General features: G+C 35.5%; 2 protein-coding genes across 2 annotated transcripts; one reads left to right on the top strand and one right to left on the bottom strand.

Annotated features, from left to right (window-relative positions):
* Positions 1–265: 265 nt before the first annotated feature.
* LOC120213336 lies at positions 266–7,357 on the top strand. Its single transcript, XM_039211516.1, has 2 exons — positions 266–692; positions 7,191–7,357. Exons 1-2 carry the CDS (start codon positions 341–343, stop codon positions 7,205–7,207), a joined length of 369 nt encoding a protein of 122 aa, XP_039067447.1. The 5' UTR covers positions 266–340; the 3' UTR covers positions 7,208–7,357.
* Positions 7,358–10,925: 3,568 nt separating this feature from the next.
* LOC120213035 lies at positions 10,926–12,395 on the bottom strand. Its single transcript, XM_039211185.1, has 6 exons — positions 12,121–12,395; positions 11,941–12,016; positions 11,681–11,838; positions 11,384–11,459; positions 11,236–11,278; positions 10,926–11,160 (listed from the first exon to the last, which is right to left on the bottom strand). Exons 1-5 carry the CDS (start codon positions 12,247–12,249, stop codon positions 11,262–11,264), a joined length of 456 nt encoding a protein of 151 aa, XP_039067116.1. The 5' UTR covers positions 12,250–12,395; the 3' UTR covers positions 10,926–11,160; positions 11,236–11,261.
* Positions 12,396–14,994: the final 2,599 nt, after the last annotated feature.

The following is a 14,994-nucleotide window of genomic DNA, read 5'->3' as shown; positions in this document are numbered from 1 at the left end:
ATGCTAGGTGGTGAGTTTGGAACTGGCTCTTCTTTCACTTGTTATTGAATTGGGCTTGCGCTACTTGATTCTACTTCGTACGAACGGTTAAACTGTGGATCAGTTCCATAAGGTAAATCAAAATCCATGTTCTTGAATATTAGGTACTGCAGCTGACCAAAGACTCTTTCTCTAGTTCCATGTCCATTGTAATCGGTGGAAGTGGCTACTTTTTACTTCTTTATTTCAGTATAAATAGCTGAGTACCATCTTTGTTTGAGTTCAAGTTATTGACAAGCACCGTCTTCGTTCGAGTTCAAGTTGTCGATCGAAAGCATCCCTGCTGAATTGCTTTGTAGAAATGGAAACCACAGTGAAGTACATCTGCGTTCTCGCGTTTCTTGTGAGTATGACCATTGCTGGGCTCAATGGAGTCGAGGGAACTGCTGATTATTATGGTCCATGTGGGAAACATGACATCGAGAAAGAGGCTGAGAAGTTGGAACCGTGTACATACGCAGCACAGCATCGGAGAGTCCCGGTTTCCGAGCGTTGCTGCAGTATAATGGAGAAAAAGGTGAAGAATCCAGGCTGCCTTTGCGCTGTTCTGTATTCTCAAACAGCATACAATGCGGGAGTGAGGCCGGAAATTGCAGTGACCATTCCAAAACGCTGCAACATTGTTGATCGCCCTGTTGGTTACCAGTGTGGAGGTACAATTCGCATTTCACATTACCTTTACTCCTTGTATGGTGCTAGTTTCAATATTCTAATGAAGCTGTTGTTTATTTCTTGCAGCTTTCACTCTTCCTTAACTCTGAAGACTCCCCATTGCGTGGTATCAGCATGTTGGATTCGCTGTGACATCCAGCATTTTTAAGTTAAATAAAATCTGTTGATGTATCTTTGAATTATAAGAAAGAAGTGTTGTTGTTTCTTTGAATAATACTAAATAAAAGGTCACTTATCTTTGTAAAATGCGTGCTTCTTGTTTCTTGATTACCAGTTTTTTTCCTTCCAAATCTATGCTGTGAATAGGCTAATAATTACATTAATCAAGTACTTGATCTAGATCTGTCATTTCTAACATTTGTAGGTAATCTATTTATCAAGAAAACTGATGCAGTGGAGTTTGAGAATGGTAGTTTTTGAGCTTTTCCTTGTCATGCAGAACATATACGAGACACTTTATTCTCATCGATGGGTATATTACAAGACTTAAGGAGAGTCTTTAGAACACTATGGGAGGGGAACAAGCTTGACGCATAGATACTGAAACAAAACTTCCACTGACTGTGTGAGAACTATATGAATGTCCACCAACTGGTGATGTCCAGGTAAGGGGTAAAACCCAGAATATTAAGGTATTGCCAACCCAAAAGTTGGCAAATTAGGTCCATATTGCGAGAAAGATCTTGTTGATTCAAGCCCATTGTACACTTGATGCTGATGAAAGGAAGGTGGACCTATAACATGATTATAAGCATGTATTGGTGCTTCTGCTCTCTGTTTCTGTGGCTAAACAACAATTGCTGAATAACATTTTTGTTTTCGGTAACTATCTTTCTCGGTTTCACTTTCATTGGCAGCAGCATAACCTTGATACCTTCCATTAAACTTATAATAACCCTTCTGAACTGTATGCCCAACGCGGCCACACATTTGAACTGTATGAAACTTGTTCTTGTTCAGTGACTAAATTTCCTGCAGCATTAAGTGTGTCATGCATAACTTTATCTAAGCCAGAAATTCACTAATAGTCAAACCAGATTTCATTTGAGAGTGCAGGCCATGGCGCGGGACGAGATCTTTGCACTGGAACAAGGTCCGAACAAGCGAGATATCGTTCCCCATATAGCACAAGTGGTGTAGCAACCAGTGAGATGAGGTAGAACATCTGCACTTACTGTAGAAAGTAACCAAGAGGATAGTAACTTATCCTGTTGATGACGAACCACAAACAATGTATTCTAAATAACCTTCCCTGTCACATTAGAAACAAACTGAGTGGGTGCAACAAAATCATAATATATGTACTACATTAGTCCATAACCATCTATAATCAATATGATCTGATGTTTCCCGAGAATATATACATTTTCAGCTAGTTTCAGTCCCATGCTTAAGAGTATGTTGAATGGAACACATACTTTGATTTGTGAAAACAGAATGGTCAGGCCTAACATCTTGAATGTGATTCTGTTTCGTATGTAAAACAAATACCTAACACAGTAACCCTTACCTTTGAGCTTATGCTTCAACCAATACAATACAAAATAAAAAATATATATATATATATATATATAGAGAGAGAGAGTCTCTGATGCTGCAACGATCAGAAATCCCATAACTAATGCAAAAGAACATTGTAAAATGATAAAATCTAATTATAAATCTAATTTGAGCAAAAAAGATGTAAGACAATTGTAAGCAAGATCTTGCAACTTCAATACCTGCTGAACATGTTTCAAGCTCCTTTCTATTAATTATTTTTTATCTATTATTATCCGATACAAACTTAAATACTATTCATCACTATTGATAAGCATGATTTATACAATTTATAGTTAGATTCTAAAAAAATGAGAAAAAAGAAAAAGAAAAAAAAGAGAGGTCTTATACAGCTGATGGAGGTGTGAAAGTACTCCCAAAGATAGATCCCACAGAAACAAATTGAAAAACACAACTGTTTATAAAAATGCCAAAAACGATGAGCAGGCGATTGATGGACTATGCATTTACAAGGTAATGCTGGGTGCTCAGTTTCAAGTCTTCTTTCAATTGTTATTGACTTAATATGGGCGCTTAACTGTGGATCAGTTTCATTAAATTGTTAAATAAAGATAATACAGAGAAACAACGTGTAACCTATGACTTAATAGAGCAAGCCAACTCAAAATCCATGTTCTTCAATAGTAGGTAATGGCGTAATGCACCTGACCAAACACTCTTTCGCTGGTTCCATGCCTAATGTAATTGGTGGAATTCATATTCATTTGGCTACTTTTTACGTTTTTTTATTTCAGTATAAATAGCTGAGCACCATCTTCATTTGAGTTCAAGTTGCTGGCAAGTATCATCTTTGTTCGAGTTTAAGTTGTAGATCAAAAGCATCTCCGCTGAATTGTATTGTTGAAATGGAAACTCCAGTGAAGCATATGTGCGTTCTCGTGTTTCTTGTGAGTATGACCATTGCAGGGCTCAATGGAGTTGAGGGAACTGCTGATTATTATGGTCCCAGTTGAATTACGTGGAAATTGAATTCGATGATGAACTTCGAGCTTTAATTCTCTTATCATCTCTACCAGACAGTTGGAATGCTACTGTTACAGCAGTCAGCAGCTCGTCGGGAAACATCAAATTAAAATTCGACGATGTTCGAGATCTGGTATTGAGTGAAGAAATTCAACGGAGAGAATCGGGTGAAGCATCAACCTCCTCAGCCTTGCACACGGAGTCCAGAGGAAGAACTTCAGAAAGAAATTCAAATCGTGGAAGATCCAAATCCAGAATGGGAAAATCAACAACAGGAAAGAAAGATTTTACCTGTTATAATTGTGGCAAGAAGGGTCACTTTAAAAGAGACTGCCGAGCACTGAAGAAAGATACCGGCGCACAGGGATCTGCCAACATGACAGAGGAGACAGGTGATGCGATGATTCTAAGCGTCAACAGTCCGATTGAATCATGGATCTTGGATTCAGGGGCATCTTTCCACTCCACCCATACCGAGAAATCATGGAGAACTATGTCAGTGGTGATTTTGGGAAGGTTCATCTAGCTGATGATGAAACCTTGAAGATCGTCGGAAGAGGAGACATCCAACTAAAGTTGCCAAACCAGACCACCTGGACGCTGAAAGGTGTGAGACATATTCCTGGTCTCAAAAGAAATTTGATTTCTGTTGGACAGCTTGATGGAGAAGGATATAGCACAACCTTTTCAGACTGTGAATGGAAGATTACCAAAGGAGCACTCGTCATTGCTCGTGGTAAGAAAACTGGTACTCTCTATGTAACCTCAAATTTAGAGAATATCATTGCAGTCACAGATGTTGATGGAAAATCAAACCTATGGCACCAAAGGCTTGGTCATATGAGCGAGAAAGGGATGAAGACACTTTTGTCAAAAGGGAAGCTGCCGGATCTAAATAATGTAGATGTCAGACTATGCGAGGATTGCATCTTTGGAAAACAAAAGAAAGTCAACTTTGCAAAGATTGGTAAGACACTCAAGGCTGAAAAGTTAGAGTTGGTTCATACTGATGTATGGGGACCATCTCCAGTTCCATCTCTTGCAGGCTCACTATATTATGTCACCTTCATCGATGATTCTACAAGGAAGGTGTGAGTTTATTTTCTGAAGAAGAAATCAGAAGTCTTTGATACCTTCATAAAATGGAAGGCCATGGTGGAAAATGAGACTGGTCTGAAAGTCAAGCGGTTGAGGTCTGACAATTGAGGAGAGTACAAAAATAGGAGATTCAGAGACTTCTGCGCAAACAATGGGATCAAGATGGAGACAACAGTTCCCATGACACCGCAGCAGAATGGTGTAGCAGAGCACATGAACAGAACTCTGAATGAACGTGCCAGAAGCATGAGGATACATGCCGGATTGCCCAAATTTCTATGGGCTGAAGCTATCAACACTGCATCTTACCTTATCAACCGTGGGCCCTCAGTTCCTTTGGATGGCAGAATACCAGAGGAAGTTTGGAGCAGGAAAGAAATAAACCTTTCACACTTAAGAGTGTTTGGTTGTATTTCTTATGTACACATAGACTCTGTTGAAAGAAGTAAACTTGATGCTAAGTCCAACAAATGTGCCTTTGTTGGTTACGGCGGTGATGAGTTCGGTTACCAGTTTTGGGACTATGAAAATCAGAAGATCATCAGAAGCAGAGATGTCATTTTCAATGAGAATGTGATGTACAAAGACAGGTCAACTGTAGAATCAAGAAGCTCCAATACCAAAGCTGAAACAAAGGAATTTGCTAAGTTCGAGGAGATTTCTGGAAATGATGTTCAGATCAGTCCTGAAGCAGTTCAAGAAGAACCAGACACACCGGAGCTAAGACGCTCCTCCAGAATTCCTAAACCAAGCCAACGGTATTCTTCTTCTTTGCACTACTTGTTGCTAACTGACAATGGTGAACCAGAGTGCTATGATGAAGCAATGCAAGTGGAGGATTCAGTCAAGTGGGAGTCTTCCATGAAAGATGAGATGGACTCGCTTATGTCAAATCAGACGTGGGAATCCAGGCAAGAAAGCGCTTCACAACAAGTGGATTTATAGGATCAAAAAAGAGCACAATGGGAGCAAACATTACAAAGCGAGATTGGATGTCAAAGGTTTTCAGCAAAAAGAAGATATTGACTACAATGAAATTTTCTCTCCAGTCGTGAAACTGTCTACTATCAGACTGGTGTTGAAAATTGTAGCTGCAGAAAATCTACATCTTGAGCAGTTAGATGTAAAGACAGTTTTCCTTCATGGTGATTTGGAGGAAGAAATCTATATGAGGCAGCCAGAAGGCTTCATAGAGGCAGGCAAGAAAAACCTGGTATGCATGTTGAAGAAGAGCTTGTATGGTTTAAAACAAGCTCCTAGACAGTGGTACAAGAAGTTTGACAGCTTCATGAATAGCAGTGGTTTTACCAGATGCCAAGCAGATCATTGTTGCTACATCAAGAGGTTCGACGACAGTTTCATTATTTTATTGTTGTATGTTGATGACATGCTCGTTGCAGGCTCAGACATGCAAGAGATTATACACTTGAAGCAAGAATTGTCAAAGCAGTTTGCTATGAAAGATCTGGGCACTGCAAAGCAGATTCTTGGGATGAGGATCAAGAGAGACACAAAGTCGGGGACTTTGATGTTATCACAGGCTGAGTACATCAACAAAGTACTCTCCAGGTTCAACATGCAAGATGCTAAACCAGTAAATACACCTTTAGGTGTTCATTTCAGACTCTCTAAAGAACAGTCACCAAAGACGGAGGAAGAACGTGCACACATGGTAAAGGTGCCGTATGCCTCAACAATTGGAAGTCTGATGTATGACATGGTTTTTACTAGACCAGATATTTCTCATGCAGTGGGAGCTGTTAGTAGGTACATGAATAATCCAGGCAAGGTACACTGGGAAGCTGTCAAATGGATCCTCAGATATCTGCGGGGTACTACAAACAAAGCACTTTGTTTCAAAGGTGGAGATACGATACTGACATGCTATGTAGATGATGACTTAGCCGTAAATATTGACATCAGAAAGAGCACTACAGGGTATGTTTACACTCTAGGAGGTACTGCAGTGAGTTGGGTTTCTCAACTACAGAAGATAGTTGCTCTCTCCACAACTGAAACAGAATATGTCGCTGTTACGGAAGCCAGCAAGGAGATGGTTTGGCTCCAAATTTTCTTGGAAGAGTTAGGCAAGAAACAAGATAACAATGTCTTGTACTGCGATAGTCAAAGTGCTATACATCTAGTAAAGAATCCGTCTTTTCATTCCAGGACAAAGCACATACAATTGCAATATCATTTTATTCAGTCTCTTCTGGAAGATGGGATTTTGAAACTTGAAAAGATTAGCGGAGCTCAAAATCCGGCAGACATGTTGACAAAGACGGTGACCACGGACAAACTGAAGTTGTGTTCAGCTTCAGTTGGCATGCTAGAGTAACAAGACCATAAATGATGCTGCATTGATCAAGGTGTGAAGACAGATTAAAATCAATCTTCAAGTGGGAGATTGTTGGAAAAGTCAAGAAAATGGGGCTATAAAGGGGGCTGATTTTTTCAACAATGGAGAGCACATTTTCAGCAAATGGGGCACCGAATTCGATGCCCCAATTTTTAATTATAATTGAAATAGGATTAATTACAAGATTAGTCCCTTAGCTTCAACTATAAATACCCTAGCCCATTTAGCTTCAAAATCATCCCAAAATCATCCACTTCTCTCTCAAGTGTGTTTTGTAAACACCTGTAAATTTTCTCTTTAGTAAAAGATCTGCAGCAGTCCGGAGACGTAAGCACAATTGGCTGAACTCCGTTATCAATTTTTCGGGTATTATTTTTCCGCTTTTATTTCGCATTCTCACTATTCTGATTATAGAAAAATTACTTGTTACTCATTTATTTCACAACATGCATGACTAATGCTTCAATATTCTAATGAAACTATTGTTTATTTTTTGCAGATTTCACTCTGCCTTAACTCTGAAGACTCCATCAGCAGTATAAGCATGCTGGATTCACTGTGACATCCAGCATTTTCAAGTTAAATAAAAATCTATTGATGTATCTTTGAATTATAATCAATAAGTGTTGTTGTTTCTTTGAATAATAATAAACAAAAATGTAATTTCTTTGCAAATCGTCTGCTTCATATTGAATAGAGTATGCATTTGAATACGACAGAGTTGGCAAGGGTTATGTGTTAATTTTTTGGGAGGAAATTTTAGTCATTTGTGAAAATAATTAGGTTTAGCTGAATTCTGAACATTATTTACAGCAAAACCTTGGGTGAACAAATTGGTTGAGAAAAATAATCCCGAATTCGATAGCTTCTTGAAGCTTACTATGTTTGTTTACTCATTTGCAAGAGTTCATTTTAGCAAGATTGATTTTAAATTGCATTTTAGAGACCATAAGTTAAACTCTAAGAAGCATTTGTGTAAAACCTTTGTTTGCAAACTCCTATAATGACGATATGTATTTGCTGTTTTTGTGATCATATGTTTATGTATCTATGTGTTTGACATGTTTATTTGATGCATATTAGTGTAATAGAAAAGAATGTTAGATGTTAATGATCATATACGAATGATATGCTTTTGTGTCTGGTGAATGATGGCTATAAAGTAATTTTATACGTATTTGCTTAGAAGTTATAATGATGTCTATGATCCTTTAAAGTTATCAATGATGCTTGAATCAAAGATTGATAAAGCCTTTGTTGAATCTTGTGTAATTATTTAATCCTTGTAATTTCAATAAACTATTTGATATGGTCCTGAGCTCGAAACCAGCAGGGTATGTGGCAAAGTGGGCAGCCATGTTGGTGAACTTGAGGAGGCGTTCATGGTTGTGGTGGGTGTTGAGGAAAATGACTCTGATGCCGGTGAGGGCTAGCAGTTCAGCAAGCTTGATCATGGGGTTCATATGGCCTTGTGATGGGATGGGGAAGAAGAGAACACGTGGACATCGATCCTTATCCATCTAATTTCAGGATTTTTACTTCAAGGTGTTTGAAGTGCTCAAACATCAGGGTTTTTGCAGCAATTTAATAATCGACGATTTCTCCTAGGCTGCCTGAAATCAAATCTCAAAAAGTTTTAAAAGATTAAAATATACTCATAATCCCTATATATTTTTTACGCATTTAGAATTTTCTCTAAAAATATAGTATTTGCGCGGATGTGTCGAAGACACGTATTACCACGACCACGACCACGACCCGACCCGAGACGAGACGGCGACGGCGGCGGCGCGCTAGAGTCCCCCTTGTTCTCTATCACTCAACAAGGAAGTGGGAAAGCCAAGCCTTAAATACCATTCCCAATAGTGTTTCCAATACTATGTGAGATTGAGCATTACCAACACTTGTTCCCAATACTATATGGGATTGAGCCTTAAATAGTGATATTATTTTTGAATGTTTTGCTTAAAATTGCAATAATCGCGATTGATTGTAGATTGACTTTTAATTATGACATATTTAATCGTATAATACTAATGCAATTGGTTGCTGATTCAGTTGTTTTAAGGTGCATGATTGTTAATTGTTTCCTGAATAATCACATTGTATTGGAAACAAGTGTTGGTAATGCTCAATCCCACATAGTATTGGAAATACTATTGGGAAAAGTATTTAAGGCTTGGCTTTCCCACTTCCTTGTTGAGTGATAGAGAACAAGGGGGACTCTCGCGCGCCGCCGCCGCCGCCGTTCGTCTCGTCTCGGGTCGGGTCGGGTCGCGAACTTGGACTATCGCAATGCGAATATGTAAATCGCAATGCGATAGTCGAAGTTTGCGTTGCGATAGTCCAAGTTCGCGTTGCGATAGTCGACTATCGTATTGCGATTTACATATTCGCTTTGCGATAGTCCAAGTTCGCATTGCGATAGTCGAAGTTCGCATTGCGATAGTCGAAGTTCGCGTTGCGATAGTCGAAGTTCGCGTTGCGAATCTGGAAACTGATTTGCGATACCGGAGATCGCGTTGCGAATTATCGATCGCATTGCGATTTAGTTGGCCATTTTGGCAAATCCAAAAAAAGTTGGTTAAAATCGTATATTATAAGGTATTTTTGGTCACTTAGGTTATTTTCTCTTATAAATATCATCATTCAAAAATTATCCTATTCTTATTTTAATCACTAATTTAAAAAATTTCAATTTATTCATTAAACTTTCGATTTACTTATATGTTGGTCACTAGAGCGTTAAATTAGAAATGAACAAGTTACATAGAGGCCATGACTTTTTTTTTGGTGACACAACATCCACTTGTCATCAACGCCATTTTCCTTTTTTTTTTATTTTATCTTTTTCCTTTAAAGATGAAAGTTTTACAATTTCATCATTGTGTCACGCCAATATCGAAATGTCCATTCTCTAGCGTATTCTTCAACTCAAGACATCGAAAAACTTATCTCATCATCTCCTCCAACTCAATCAATTTAGATTTTTACCAAATTCACTTTAAAACTAGTGAAACTCAACCCAAAACCTAGAACTCATGAAGACCTAAACCACTTTGATCTACAATTTTTACCATCCGATTAGCATGAACTCATTATATACAACTCGTTTCATCTTTCTCCACCTTCACACAGTTGGAATTTGGAAGAAAATGCTCCATCATCGAGAAATTAAAAAGAATCCAAAATTATGATTCTTTTCACAAAAACAACAATTATTTTGAAATTCTTCCATTATTTAAAAAATACAAATATCTAGTTATAATAATGTTCAATATTTAATGTTAGAGTGACCAAAATAGGATCAAATTAAAAATTCAATGAGAAAATTGGAAATTTATAAAATTTTAATGACTAAAATAAGAATATGGAAAAAGTTGAGTGTTGAAATTTAGAATTTATCCTAGGCGGGTTGAGTTGTGTCAGGTGGTATAATGTAAGATTGGGCTGGCAGCTTATGGATGAAGCATTAGGTGGAAAAAGTGGGCTTGATGTCATGGATGGACATATGATCTTATTAGGAGTGAATTTATAAAATTTTAAATAAAAATATACTCATAAAATTACAGAAGATAAAAATAAACTTTCAATAGAAATATAAAAATATATCTAAAATATATAAAATTTAAAATTTTCAGAAAGACGATTGTCCTCACCTATTCTCCTTTGATCCATCTATGCTAGTGAGAAATTAGGAAAAGTTGGGATTACATGCCTTTGATACTTATCGTTCGCGTATAATTTTGTCTAGGGTAAACTATACATTTAGTACTTAAGATATCAGTTTTGACCCGTTTTAGTATTTAAGCTTTTAATTTTTTTTTAAAACCATACCTAAAGCTTAGATTTTGTTTCATTTTAGTACCCAACTGTTAAGTTTTGAAAAAAATGAAAGTCTAGGTACCAAAACAAATTTAGTACCTAAATCATACTTAAGTTTTGAAATTGAAAATTTAGGTACTAAAACGGATCAAAACTGATAATTTAGGTACTAAACGCGTTAAATTTTTATGACGAGATATTAAAATGAAACAAAAAGTAAATTTTAGGCATGATTTTAAAAAAAATTGAAAGTATAAGTACTAAAACGAATCAAAACTAATAGTTTATGTACTAATGTGTAACTTACCCTTTTTATTCCGTCATTCTTTATACACACCCCAACCGTGAGTGTTGGGTAGAAATACTTTAAAACAAAAATAAAGAATCCACACACAAAAATCAATATATATATGTGAACATATAGTATTAATAGATTCCCATGTGGGCAAAATTCCCATATAGCATCATTCAGTACACCGGAGATTTAGAAGTTAGTGAAAATAAAAGTAGAACAACAAGATTCCACAAACACTCTGACCTAGATACCTTCACACACACACACACAAATAGCTTCTACACTTCTGCTAGCTATCTACCGGCTTATTTCTTCATGGTAATTATAAGGTTGATCAGGATGCAGTTTCCTGCAAAATGGTTCAAAAACATGACCTAATCAGAGCTAGATCAGATGAAAATTCTCAGAACTTTGATATTTATACCTTACAGCATTGGGCTGCCTGAGATGTTAGTAGTACAGTGAGCCTGCTCGACCAAAGAGAATAATTGATTAAAGAACTATTCCATCTTACATAGATACTTTTAGAAAAATGAAGAGTTTGAGTAATATAGATGTCGTTAATCCGATACCTTGCCACCAATTCCCTCTTGAAGCACCAGTGGAGTTGTTCCCATTTGGATCATCATCTTCCCCCTCCTTTTTGAACTGTGGAAAAAGAAGACAATGTCCTCTCAAATTTGGCATATAAAGTGGTATCAAGTAAGGAACATTGGTTGTGTGTCCAGGAATGGATTGAGAGAGTCTCAAAATTTTAAATTTTTATATAATTTAAACTTTTTTTTTATATTATTTTATTAATGATTTAGTTTTGCACTTCTTAACATAAAATTGTGTTCGTGTATGTGTGTTTTTACTATTATACTTACGTAGTGGGGTGCTCCTGTGGTTTTATTCCTTGGAGAATAATTTTCTTGGCCACCATAGTAGATAGATGAGCTGAGGTAGGTAGGCTCCACCGTTTCGTTATGATAAAAGGATGAGTTATTGTCTTTGTTAGTTGTGCCACTGCTTTGTCCCTTTCCATCTGTGGCATGATCCGAGACAAAAACATGTGCAATATTCACAATATGTTCTGAAAGAACCAGAAGAAAATAAACATTGGGAATTATCTAAAACAAGACTGCACCTGGATTTGCAAATTTTCCATGATGATTATCCCATGAACCCCCAATTCCGGAGTGATCGGAGTCCCTTCCTGGAACCTGGAAAAGAAAAGAAAGAAATAATATTATTACTCGTCACCGTTCAAAACAGAAAAGGTGAACCGTAATTGAATATCAATAAATATCCTAAATAGTAATTTTACCTTGGTAGGAGGTGGGAAAATGCTCCCAAGAATCGCACTTGTTGTAGATGAAGAAGAAGAAGGATCCTTGGGAGCAAGGAGATGATGCAAAGTTGAAGAAGAGCCAGTCGATTGGTTTTTGTTTTCCATATAAAAAGAAAAGGAGAAAACTTTAAAAAGAAGAGGGAATTGAAAGCTTTCTTTGTCAACCAACGAACAAAACTAATCTTCGAAAGATGTAATGAAAGAAAACGTTTCTCAGACAAAGAGACCAGACAGGAACATGGAGGTTGGCAGTGGATAAGATTGTTCTATCATAAAAAGAAAAAAAAAGAAAGAAAACAAAGGCGGAGAAGGCAGATGCAGATGGAAAAAGGTGAGAGCGAGAGAGGCTTATAGAGCACGTGAAGACTGCAGATGGGGGAAGATGGTGAACCGTCTATAGCTATTTATAAAGCCATCTAGGAAACATCGAACCCGGACATGCTGTAAGAGTTAAGATAGCATGAGTATATAATAAAAGACATAAAATATTTGTTGAATTGGTACGTTGTTGATGAAGATTTAAAATTATCTTGAATCAATTAGAAATATAATGTTAATTAAGATTTTATTCTAAGGTTTATTTTTTAGGGTAAACTACATCAGATATCATTAAACTTTAGATAGTGTATCATTTATACTATTGAACTTTTAATTACTTCAGTTATATCACTAAACTTTGGTTTTGGCTTTAATTGCATGTATCACTAGACCGTTAAAATCCAAACGACGAGATGACATGGACAAAACAATATCGTTTTGGTGAGTTTATTGATGCACAAAACGGTATCGTTTTAGACATTGAACTTTAGAGATGTATTGATTTTTCCACTAAAATTTTAAACATTTCACTTGTAGGCCCTACATTTTTTCGATTGTCGCTAACAGTGAAACACTGTCAGTCACTGGTCACCATTCACGATAAGATTGATATAAAAATATTCACATTTCACCCCTCTCTCTTCTTTTAGGATTTATTATATATGAAACCCACTAAAAATTGATGAAAATAAACAAAAAATTATAATTTTTAGGGCTTTGGGGGATTTCTCGGATTTGAGCACTTTAGGGTATTTGTTCAAAAATTAGAGGGGTGAGAAGCATTATTATAGAAGACGAATAACATAACTCAAAACTAGACTCATTAGACAACCATCAGAGGAGATCATAGTATTATCATGCTTAACCTTTATATGAATTTTCGTCGGTTTTGAATAGGTTTTGTGGAAAATCAATACAATGAGAAGAAATAGAAGTGAAATGCAAACATTTTGATAATGATATTGTCATGAATGGAGTCTGATGACGGGCGACGATTGGTTGCCAGTGATAATAAAAAAAACAGTGATTAAAACTAAACATTTTTTAAGTTTGATGACAAAATTGATACAATCATAAAGTTCAATGCATATAAATGATTTCGTTTTGAGTAACAATAATCCCAACAAAATGATACTATTTTCTCTAAATGGTCACGGTGACAAAAAAAATCTATCAATGTCATCATGCCATTAAAATTTAATGACTTAGTAGCATAATTGAAGCCAAAACCAAAGTTTAATGCTATAATTGAAGCAATTGAAAATTTAATGGTATAAATAATACATTGTCTAAAGTCTAATGGTATATAATATAGTTTACCCTTTTTTATTCAAACTCACATACCACATAGCATATTGATAATTTTATAGTTTAAAATTTTAAACCATCGAACTTAATTAACGAATGAACTCCTACTGATCCCTAGATCTCAATTACAATATTTTCCTAATTAAGTCCATTAAATAATATTATATCTAAATATTTTTATTTAAATAGTCTCATGTGATTATTTGATAATTTTTCAATTAAATCCATTCTTTTTATCTGAATATCTCATATAATTATAAGGTATTATATGTTCATAATATTTTTTTAGTTATTGACAACGCACATATACTCTATAAATATAATTGTTCGAACTTACTTTTAAAAAAAAAATATTTTCTTTAATTTTTGAGACAATTTAATGAGTTAGGTATATATCTTTCTTTGTATATTCATAATGTGAAAAAAATGGACAAATGCTAGTTGGGTCTCAAGTTGATGCGTGGAATATACCCTTTGTTATGTAACTAATGAACATTTGACTCCCTAGTCTTTTCAACATCATTTATTTATTTATTTATTTATTTATTTTTCGGGTTTAAGAAGAATCGGTAGGGTACCCTTATGCGATGCAATGAACATATTACAGCAATCCATCTATTTATATTCCCAACAAATATTTGAAGAATCAATGACCAAATATATGGTTTGAGGGGAAAATCTATAAACAAACAATTCCTTTTTAGATATCAACATTATGATGTTTAAATAAGATTAATGTTAAAATATGGCATCGTGAATAAAATAAATTAGATAAAAAAAATCACCTTATAGTAAATATTTGTTAGATTTTTTTCTAATATTATAATATTTGAATCACTAACATTATTTTTTTTTTCAATTTAGTCACAAAACTATTTTTTTTTAATAAAATCAACACTAATGTTATATTTTTTTCCTATTTGATCCTTAGTCATTAAAAAATAACTATTTGATCCTTAGTCATTAAAAAATAATGACGATGCTGATCTGATATTTTTCATGTTATTTTATATCTCATAATCAACAATCTACATGTCATTTTTAATAATTTTATTCATACTCATTAGGTGGCGACATATGTCCACACCCTCTTAGTCCGAACAAAACCAAAAGAAAATAAAAATAAATTGGTTGTTGTTGGGAGATGAAAGGGTCATTGGTTCGAATCTCATGAGACTCTTAACTATTTTACATTGAAATTTCATACCTTGTATATGTGGTGCT

The sequence above is a fragment of the Hibiscus syriacus genome, unplaced genomic scaffold, assembly GCF_006381635.1.
Source record: "Hibiscus syriacus cultivar Baekdansim isolate YM2019G1 unplaced genomic scaffold, ASM638163v2 tig00110020_pilon, whole genome shotgun sequence".
Classification (NCBI taxonomy): Eukaryota; Viridiplantae; Streptophyta; class Magnoliopsida; order Malvales; family Malvaceae; genus Hibiscus; species Hibiscus syriacus.
This window is presented reverse-complemented; position numbering and strand designations above follow the sequence as displayed.